Source organism: Hydra viridissima, unplaced genomic scaffold (assembly GCF_058129835.1).
Source record: "Hydra viridissima isolate aposymbiotic clone 2 unplaced genomic scaffold, HvirCarnegie_v1 scaffold_1, whole genome shotgun sequence".
Classification (NCBI taxonomy): domain Eukaryota; kingdom Metazoa; phylum Cnidaria; class Hydrozoa; order Anthoathecata; family Hydridae; genus Hydra; species Hydra viridissima.
The window spans coordinates 12,853,743-12,864,331 of NW_028324300.1; the positions used below are offsets into that span (position 1 = coordinate 12,853,743).

At 28.0% G+C, this 10,589-nt stretch overlaps 2 protein-coding genes across 3 annotated transcripts; both read left to right on the forward strand.

Moving 5' to 3' along the window:
• The first annotated feature begins 79 nt into the window (after positions 1-79).
• LOC145187463 (phenylalanine--tRNA ligase, mitochondrial-like) lies at positions 80-2,972 on the forward strand. Its single transcript, XM_080063864.2, has 4 exons — positions 80-804; positions 1,878-2,154; positions 2,244-2,512; positions 2,694-2,972. Exons 1-4 carry the CDS (start codon positions 238-240, stop codon positions 2,859-2,861), a joined length of 1,281 nt encoding a protein of 426 aa, XP_079919990.2. The 5' UTR covers positions 80-237; the 3' UTR covers positions 2,862-2,972.
• Positions 2,696-9,435, forward strand: LOC145187457 (importin-11-like). Of its 2 annotated transcripts, XM_090082941.1 has the most exons (12): positions 2,696-2,828; positions 3,260-3,384; positions 4,327-4,427; positions 4,936-5,008; positions 5,570-5,656; positions 6,141-7,595; positions 7,671-7,745; positions 7,917-8,114; positions 8,194-8,603; positions 8,716-8,808; positions 8,958-9,027; positions 9,206-9,435. In XM_090082941.1, the coding sequence occupies exons 2-12, from the start codon at positions 3,262-3,264 to the stop codon at positions 9,362-9,364; spliced, it is 2,844 nt and encodes a 947-aa protein (XP_089939067.1). In that variant the 5' UTR covers positions 2,696-2,828; positions 3,260-3,261; the 3' UTR covers positions 9,365-9,435. The 2 variants fall into 2 exon arrangements, with proteins under 2 accessions (XP_089939067.1, XP_089939074.1); XM_090082948.1 differs by lacking the exons at positions 2,696-2,828; positions 3,260-3,384; positions 4,327-4,427 and having other exon boundaries at positions 4,961-5,008; positions 5,574-5,656.
• The last annotated feature ends 1,154 nt before the right edge of the window (positions 9,436-10,589 follow it).

Below are 10,589 nucleotides of genomic sequence, written 5' to 3' on the forward strand. Positions count from 1 at the left end.
TTAGTCTAAAAGTCTTTTAGAAGCTTCAAGACTAAAATTGGATTCCTATTTTAAATAAAATAATTCACTCATGAGTTTTATTAGAAGGTATATTTATAAGTATTGTTCTATTTTTTATTTTTAGAGATAATTCCAAAACTATAAACTGCTTTAATGCATTAATTGACATGGTAGTTATTTATTTGATATCTCAATGCTAATGAATTTATTGTCTTCAATAATCATTGTGTTGTTAAGATGTCATTTGTACATTCTCTATCAAGATCACTCTGTTCTTTGAAATGTGTACAAAGATGTTATACAGAAACTTCTTCAGCTACAGATCTGCAGTTGCTAGGGACAACATATAGAGCGGATAAAATGACCAACATTGGACCAAGCATAATAAGTAAGCTCCCTAAGAAACTTCATTTACAAAAAAACCATCCACTTGAAAAAGTGAAAACAAAGATTGTTGATCATTTCCATGGAAATTATCGGTCTCGTCATGGTGGTTGCATCTTTGCATCTATCGATAACTTAAATCCTATTGTATCTGTGCATCAAAACTTTGACAGTTTACTTGTTCCAAAAAATCATGTGAGTCGCAGTAGAATTGATAATTACTATGTAAATAGTGATTATGTATTGCGATCTCATACAACTGCACATGAAAAAGAGTTGATAAGAAGTGGTTGGAATGCATTCTTAAATACTGGTGATTGTTATAGAAGAGATGAGATTGATTGTACTCATTATCCTGTGTTTCATCAAACAGAAGGTGTTAGGATATTTGAGCAACACGAAGTGTTTCAGAATAGTCATGTAAGTAATGTTTTTTAATTACTACATCAATGACATCGCCATTAAATTTTTTTTTTTTTTTTTTTTGAGAAATTTAACAAAAAATAAATAAATAGTTTGAGTTTTATGTAATTTAAAGATTTTATGATAAAAACATTGAAATGTGACAAAATTAAAGAACCTATTAAAAGAGAAACAGGTTATGTATTTTTGGGATGAATCACTGTAATTCTATATCTATGAATCACTATAATCACTATTAAGTTTTTCAAGTTTTGTTAAAGCTACATTCATTCCTTTACAACAGAAGTTAGTTATTAGAACTAGAAATTTTTTTATATGCTCTACATTTTTTAAAAAATAATTTTGTATCTTTTAAAAATTCATGCAAGCAATATCAATTGGAAATAGTTACTGTAACACAAATTATGTTAATAAACAGCTGTAAATGGTAACAACTGTATAAAGAATAACAGTTGAGACAAAACTCATTGACAAAAAGTGCTACTCTTATTTAGACGTTTTGATTGAGTGCCCATATCCAACTTAACAAAAGTAGTTATTTAAGATTAATTACAATTAGTTTTTTTTTAAAACAACTTATAGTGATAAAAGTAAAGACAGGTTTCTCATATAGTTTAATTTAAAAAATATGTAAAACTATTTTTGTCTTTCCATAGTTTATTAAAAACTATTACGACCAAGGATATACTTAAAATTAGCTGATACTAGTTATAAAAATAGTATGTGGTTTGAGAAATTATGTCCCCAGGACAACTGTTTACATTAACAAAACACAATGTAACGATTGAGGCTTACAATTCCAGGGGCCCCAGTGCTGGGTGGGGGGGAGGGTGCTGAAATAGGTAGAGTTAGTTAAAATAAATAAAATACCAAATAAAGAATAAATAAAAAATCTAAAAGTCAAATGAATATTTATAAAATTAAAACTGAGTTGACTTATAGTCATGGGTTATATCTGGAATTTTACAGTATTTTGCAAATGTTAAATTTTTTAATCAAAAATCTATTGTGCATGAATGTTTTTTTGAACAATTTTTATAGAGACTAACACTTATTGAGTTATTAATTAGGATGATACTTTACGGTTGATAGAAAAGCATCCAACAGAGCGCACCTTTGAAAAGCAAGAGTTAATAACATTAGATGCAACAAAGTTTTTAGAGTTTAATCTTAAATATACATTAGCAAAGCTTGTTGAGCATTTATTTGGTCAAGATGTAGAAATGCGTTGGATTGAGACATATTTTCCTTTCACACATCCATCATGGGAGCTTGAAATAAAGGTAAATGATGAATGGATGGAGATGTTAGGATGTGGCATTTTGGAGCAAAAAATTCTTCAGAGTTGTAAGCGAATAAAACATTTTTGATTTTGTTGTTTAATACTCAAGTTTCTCAAAATTAGAATGGTAATAGATTTTTTTTTATTAATGCAGCTGGAGCATCTGACAAGGTTGGATGGGCTTTTGGGCTAGGTCTTGAACGATTTGCAATGAGATTATATAATATTCCAGATATTCGTTTATTTTGGAGTGAGGATGAAAGATTTTTAGGGCAATTTAAAAACAACAATAATGATGGGTTCAAACCATTTAGCAAATATCCTCCTTCTTATAAGGATATTTCATTTTGGGCCGACTCAGATTTTTCAGCAAACGATTTATTTGAAATTGTCAGAGCTGTTTCTGGTGATGTTATTGAAAAGGTATGTATGAAGTTGAAAGATATATAAAGCTTTCAATTGTTAAATAATCATTAGGTTATCCATTAGTTAATAATTAGTGTTAAGTTAAAATTGATCTCAAAGCCTCACTTAAAAGTCAATTAAAAATCCCACCTTTTTTAATTTTATACAAAATGTTAAATTTTGTTCTAATAACATTTAGATGACGTTAGTTGATCAGTTTACTCATCCAAAAACCCAAAAACAAAGTTTTTGTTATCGCATCACTTATCGAGCTATGGATAGGACATTAGTTGATTCTGAAGTAAACATGCTACAAGAAGAGATACGAAATCAAGTACAAAAACTGCTAAGGGTTGAACTGAGATAATGATACAATTATAATTTTTAAAAGAAAAGCTCCATTATTGTACTTTTTAAAATAAAGAAATAACTTAGTTTACACTTTGAATTGGTCAGAAAATGAATCAGTTTTATAAAATTTATTTTTATAAATGTGAGTTAAATTAAAAAGTTAAGTGTGGTTGCTGTATTAGCTCGGTTGAATTTATACTCTTATAGAAAAATAGTTGTGATATTAGTTTATGATGAAAATTCTTTTTTATTCTTTAAGAGTCACTAGAGCTATTTTAAGGCTTGTTTTGATTAAGGTTTATGTCCATGTGTTTAATTAATTATAACTGTATGTTTTACATACAAGATTATCACATCTATTCAGGTGCTGTAAAACTAATAAAATATGCATTAATGAGGTGTTTTTTTTTGTAGTTATGAGCAAGGAGTTAATTGATGTACTGCAAGCTGCCTCTAGCCAAGATGTAAATCTTGTGAAGCTAGCTGAAGAAAGGATTGAATTATGGCAATCAAGTCCTGGATTTGCCTCAATGCTCCTAGTAATTTTTAAAAATATGTCTGTGATAGATGATTAAATTTAAATTTTTTTTATGATTAAATATTTTGATCATTTATTTTTCATTGAAACACTTCATTTCTATTATTGTTGTTGTTGTTGTTGTTGTTGTTGTTGTTGTTGTTGTTGTTGTTGTTACTATTATTGCTATTATTATTATTATTATTAATATTTATTATTGTTATTATTATTATTATTATTATTATTATTATTATTATTATTATTATTATTATTATTATTATTATTATTATTATTATTATTATTATTATTATCATTATTATTGTTACTTTATTGTTACTATTACTATTACTTGTATTATTATTATTACTTACATTATCGTTGTTGTTGTTGGTGTTATTGCTATTTTTGTTATTAACATTATTATTATTATATGTTAAAACCTCATAACTGCAAATGTTTCATTTGCAGTTATGAAAATGTCTTGATCTACAAAACTCTATGCTTCTAAGTTCTTTTAAATGAAGTAGTTATTAACAACCAAATGAAATCAATCATCCAGTTTTTTTATTGAATATACTACAGTAGCACTGCAAAATTTTTATTTTTGACCTGATTAACATACTTCACCTCTTCTTCTTAAAAAAGTTTTAATTTAGAATTAAAATTACAGTTCTGAAAATATAATGTATATATAATTTATGAAATAATTTATGGAGGATAATTTTTTCTTCAAGTTGTTACATTATTTGTTTTTTAAAATTTGTTGAAAGTATTTTAGCTAGACAGCAAGATAACAAACACTGGTTTTTCAATAAAATATTTTGGGGAAAAATCAGATTAGCTCATAAAAATACCATGCATTAATCATATTCTTAAAGCTTTATATTCTATGTATTCATCTAAAATCTCTTTTGCATAGTTTTGATTTACATTTCAGTTCTCTTATACATTTTTTTTTACTCAGGATGTTTTTGCTAAAAAAGATCTAGATGTGCCAATTCGATGGATGGCAATAATTTGCCTAAAAAATACAGTGCACAGATACTGGAGAAAATGTGGCAAAAAGTATGTTCTTTTTTACAAAAGTTTAGTATTTTTAACTTCATTAAATGTTAAATTGATAGGTTTAAAAGGAAAATCAGGGTTTGTATGTTTTTTGTTGGTTTTTTTAGTACTTTGTTTGTGTATGGCTCTCATATGTGAACTTCTGTATTAACTGTGAATAATTTTAAAAAAAAGGAAAAACACAAAGAGATGTTAAAATTAATGGCTGAAAAAAGCTTCAACTTCTTAAGAACAAGAAAAGAATTTTCATGCTTTACTACTGATAACCAAGAAAATAAAAGCTGATCAAAATAAATTTTCAACATTTTTTAATTTTAGCTTACATAAATCATTCTGAAAAACAATACTTTAAAAAATAAGTTGCTATCGGCAACTAATAGCAGAATAGTAAAAAGTATTTATAAAATGATTTTAATTTTTCAAACTTAAAATCAATTACTGTTTTTTCCTAACCTCCTTCAATTTAGTATTACTGTGGTATGATTAGTTCATTTAAATTTCTTTTTAGCTCTTTGTCAGAAGACGAAAAGACTTCAATACGTAATAAAGTTCTGTTAGATTTTGATGAGCCTGTTGGTCAGGTCAGAATGCTCTCTTAATATTAAAAAGTTTATTTGGTCCATTAAAATATTTTGAGCATTATATAAAAATTTCTTTCCTATTATGAAATAATATTAAGACCCTAATAATCAATAATTGCTAAGAGGAAAATGAAAAGCTCTTATTTAAAATAAAAATGCAATCAAAATGAAATCAAGAAAAGTGAGAATTTTTATATAATGATTTTTTCCATGTATTAGCAGACTTACCCTAATTCTGCCTTCCAAAAAATTTGTAGGAGTTTTGTTTTTATTTTCTATATGTAAAAAAAAAAAAAAATTTGGTAACTCTTTAATTTTGAATGTCTTGGCATCTTCAACTTGGAATTAATTTGTAATTGTCCTGACTTCAAACACAAAATAAATATTTTGAAAAGTTATTAAATATTTTATCTTTCATATACTTAGGTTACAGTTCATGCTTTAACTCACTCATATTTTTACTGCTAAATATTTTCATTGAGTTAAAAATAGATTTAAATAAAATTTGTCTGTTGTTTTTTATATTTAGAATTTTAATTTACGGAAATTTTCTCTTTTAAGTTAGCGGTGCAACTTGCTGTTGTTATTGCAAAGATTGTGAGAGCTGATGTTCAAATATGGCCAGAAGCAATCCAAGTTACACTACAGGTTATTTTTGCATTTGTTCAGTCATTTTATTCGTTTATGTTTTTCTAAGGGATTCTATGTAATAAAATGTAAAAAATATAATTGAATCATAATTGCTATAAAAGTCCTTTCTATGTAGCAACTGTTGTTACTAGATATGTCATTCAAGTTTGAGTGATCTTTTACTTTAGAGTATTTATTGCCTTTGATTTTGAACTTAGGTGCTTCTTATGCTTTCTAAATATTTATCTTGTTTTAACCAAACTCTTTTATATTTGTTGTAAGCTTTTTTTAATCAAAAGAAAACATTTTGTTAAGCACGTATTGAACATAAATTCAAGCATATATTGAGTCAATAAAACTTTCAGAAATGGCACTTCACTTTAATTTTTTTAGAATATTTTTAAACTTTTATTTTTTTGTTGTATTGATGTTTATAGGCTTGTGATCTTCCTTAAATAAAACATCTCATAAAATGTGCTTTCTTATTTTTATAATGTTTTAGGGTGTAAAATCAGACAACCTTTTGGTCCAACATCGCTCATTGTTAATACTAAATCGAATTATGAATGAACTGGCATCCAAAAGACTAATGTCTGACCGAAAGGTTTTTGAAAATATCTCTGCAAGTACCTTTACCTACCTCTATGAGCTAAGCTTTAGTTTTTCAAATTTTAAAAGTGAAGATGAATTTTTCAAAGTATATGACATGTATATCCTTGTCACTAAGGTTCTCAGGAAGATTCTTGTTTATGGAACAAAAAAATTTCAGCCTGATTCACCACAAGCTCTATACCTTCATGATTGTTTCAAAAATATTTCCTCACTTCTTCAGTTAAAAAATAATTTTCAATGTAAGGAAAAAGCTGAAAAAGCTATCATTTTATTTATGAAAATTTTTTCTGATTGTATAAGTCAGCAGCCATTATCTTTTGCTGCATTGCTAGAGCCTGCTATAATACTTTGCTTAGAATCAATTATGACCTCTGACAGTAATTGTGATTTCAAATTATTTTTAATATACTGTGGAAACTTACTTAAAGATATCATTATTTCTTATAAGAAGCAAACTAAGATCAGCTTAGAAAAAAGTGAGCCTTTATTAAGCGCAGGCATTATCAAAAGTAAGTGGCTTTCTGAAGATCGTGTGGAAAAACTTTGCGACTATATTATATATAATTATTTTCTACTTACACAGCATGATTTAGAAGAATGGACTATGAATCCTGAGGATTATACTATTGTTGAAGCTGGGGAGTCACATAAGTTCCTTTTAGGGCCTTGCATGGATTCTTTGTTTGTTAGTTTATTTTATGAATACAAATCTATTGTAATACCACGCATTTTGCAAAGTATTAAAAATGTTGATATATTTCAAATTCCAAACTCAATGGAAGAGCTCTTAAAATTTTGTGCTGTATTAAAAGCTGTTGGTTTATCATCATATGAACTATATGATGACCTTGATTTTGATTGTTGGTTTCAAAGCACTTTATTGGCAATCCTTCGTAACAATGGCCCAAATCAAACACTTATCCATCAGCATGTTATATGGTTAATAGGACGTTGGATCAATGTTAAATTTTCAAAGACTAATCGTGTTACTCTGTATGAAATTTTATCTAACATAATTCAGAATGAAGCTGATATTGTGCTTAAGGTCACTGCTTGCAAGACGCTCCATACAGCAATTGATGATTTTGACTTTCATGCAGAAGCATTTGCACCTTTTGCAAACAATATATTTGCAGCTTTATGTCAGTTACTTGTTACTGTAGAGTTGTGTGACTTGAAAATGACTGTGCTTAATGTTATCAGTCTTATAGTTGAGCGATTGGATGGGCATGTTCAAAAAAGTTTAGATCTCCTTGTTTGTTATCTCCCTCAACTATGGGAGATTTCTGTTGAGCATAATCTTTTGCGAGGTGCTGTAATCAGTGTGTTGGTGCATGTAGTAAAGGTAATTTTAGCCTCCTTCCTGTATCTTATCATGTTATGAATATGTTTTAACCTCCTTTCTTTATCATTAATAAAGGGACTTGGATTTGAAAGTAGTCGAATTTGGCAAATTACTTTACCTGTAATTCTTTTCAGCACATCTATTGAACAGGTATATAAGGTTTCTTTAAATATATCGATAAATATTTCAATAAATATTCTTCATTCTCACATTAAGTATGGATTTTGTTTTGTGTGGTGCTCTATATGCAGAGGAACAAAAAAAAGCAAAGTTGGATTGTTATAATTTGTTTAACATTAATTTGGTTGCTTAATTCCTTAGCCTGCACACGTATATTTGTTGGAAGATGGTTTGGATTTGTGGCTTTCAGTAATACAAAACAGTAACATAGTTACTGATGATATTTTGATGATGTTTAAAAACATTATAGTGTTGTTTGAAAGAGCATCTGAAACCTTTGATCTTTGTCTCTCTATCACAAAAGCGTATTTAGGCCTTGATGCTGTCTCTTTTTTAAAGGTTAGATAATAAGTTATAATGGTAATGTTTTTTTTTTAATTCATGACTTTTTTAACATTCTCTGCTTATTTGATTTCAGGTTTATTCATCAAGCTTATGCCAAGTATTTTCTGAACTTATTGATAGCATCAAAGAATCTGCTGTCGTAAAAATAATTCAGTTGGTTAAATTATCGATACTGCTGGTACCTAATGAGGCTATACTTTATTTCCAAAAGATTCTTTTTATGGTATTGGAATATGTTATCCGAGACACCAACTCCTCACCTGTAATGAATGAATATGTAACAACATTAGCATGTGTTTGTCTCTTACAGCCAAATCTATTCAGTGAGCTTATAAGCACATTTGTTTCTTTAAACCAAACATCTTTTGAGGATTTTATGGAAAAGTTATTGGACATTTGGTTAGAAAAAATTGACTGCATGTCTTTAGAACAAAAAAAATGCACTGCATTAGCGCTCTGCTCTATGCTTCCTCATAAAGCTAAGTATGCCCTAATTTTTTTCCTAATTTCTGCATTTTTATTTTTTATTTTACCAAATTATTAAACCTAGTTTAGTTCTTAACTATTCTCCTAACTATGAATTTACTTCTTGTAGGTTTATATACAATCGGTTTGCATTAATTCTCGACCTTTGTGTAAATGTTATGTACGATTTGCAAAAATGTTTGGATGCTGACAGCAGCAGAGAGTAATTCTTTTTTGTTAAAACGAAATAAAGTTGTGTTAGACTTTCTGATAAATTCGTTTTTTGTTTTTTTTTTCTTTCAAAAGTTGATTTTAATTCGTTTTTGTTTTTTGTTTTTGTGTTGTTTTTTTTTTTTTTTCTCTTTCTTCTAGTTATTTGGTCACCGAATGCGAAGAAAAAGAAAACGGAAATACAAATGCGGTCGCTTACAGAGAACGTGAGGTAATAAATAAAATCTTTACCTTTGTATATAAACTTTTTGTAAATATTTTATGATCGTACTCAGTGTTAATCATAATAAATATGTTGCAATTATCCGCTATCTTATGGGAAAATCTTATTTTTAATGCGTTTTTAATAATGTATTTTAATATATGTTCGTATGTTATCTTTGTTTTAGCTGTTGTTTAAAGATCCTGCTCACACAATTGTACTTCATGACTTTTGTCGAAAGATTCTTAACGAATGTAAAATTTCTTACGGTGAGCATTTATTAAGCGAAGCTATGGAGACTATGGATTCTGCAATTGCTAAGCAACTTATGACACTTATCAATTAAAACGTTTAGTTTTATTTTTTTATAGAAATGTTCTTACTTTGGGGAAGCTCAAAAAAGTCATTCTTCGTTCATTTTTCTTTTAGATTTCTTTATGATTGTTTTTACTGATAATCGAAATGGTAAAATCTAAAACATTTAAAGTCTAAAACGGAGCATTAGTCATTTAAAGACTGCTTATAATAGTTATGGAGGCGGGACGGTTTTTTTTATTAATTTCTTATTTAAGAAAACGTTTTTCAAGACGTGATTGCTTGTGCAGGTCAAGGTTCCCACATCTGTTTTAAATTATGGAGGAAAAAACATTTTGTTTAAGCGCCAATTAATTTTTCTTTTTGTCTTTCAGATGAAATTATGTCTATAATTCTAGTGTAGGCGAATTAAATCACTTAAGTTAAAAATTGTCCTTTTTTCGTTAATATTACCGGATTGTATCTAACTTTTCTCAATACAGGTGTGTAATGACAAAAGTTAGATACCATCCATGGCGCCTAAGTCTTTTGTGTTTGTTAACCTACGAGTGTTCTCTTCCAAGCTCAGTTAATAACTCATGTGGTTTTTTGTTTTCTATTTAAGTTAGCATTTCTGACTTATCCGTTTTAGTCCGTAAACTCTGGAAGTTTAAAATAGTTACTTTTGTTGCCAGGCAACGTCATTCCTTTTAACTTTTTTACATTTTTAAAAAGTGGCTAAAACATTTTGTAAAATATATTTTTTAGTAATTCAAAACAAAAAAGGATTTTTTTTTTCATAAATTACGACTAAGTTATGACTAGAATTACTCTTTGTAATAAAAATCTCCGTTTACTATTTTTTGCTTACAAAGGAATATTTCCATCTCAGAAACGAAAGCTATTTGTCTTTGTCTAATTGCCATTAAAACGTTTGTTTGAACGTTGTATACTATCTGTAAAGGAAATTCATTTCAAGGTTGTTATAGCAGCTGGAATGTACTGTTTTTTTGGAAATTTCAGAAAGTGTTGTAAATAATCTTCTCAGCGTCTTTCACCAGTTTCAGTCATTAATTTCTTTATATGCTAGAGCTTGATAAATTGTCTTGTAATGTTTTTATTTCTTGCTTGACAGCTTAAAGTTAAGGAGTTAACAAATAATGATTGTGCAGAATAAATATGGTTTTAGAGATATATAGTTTTCTGATGCTTAAAATTCCCTAGGAAGTCAAATTGAGAGTAAGGTTCTGCTAATGTAAGAAGCCAACTATGAAAAC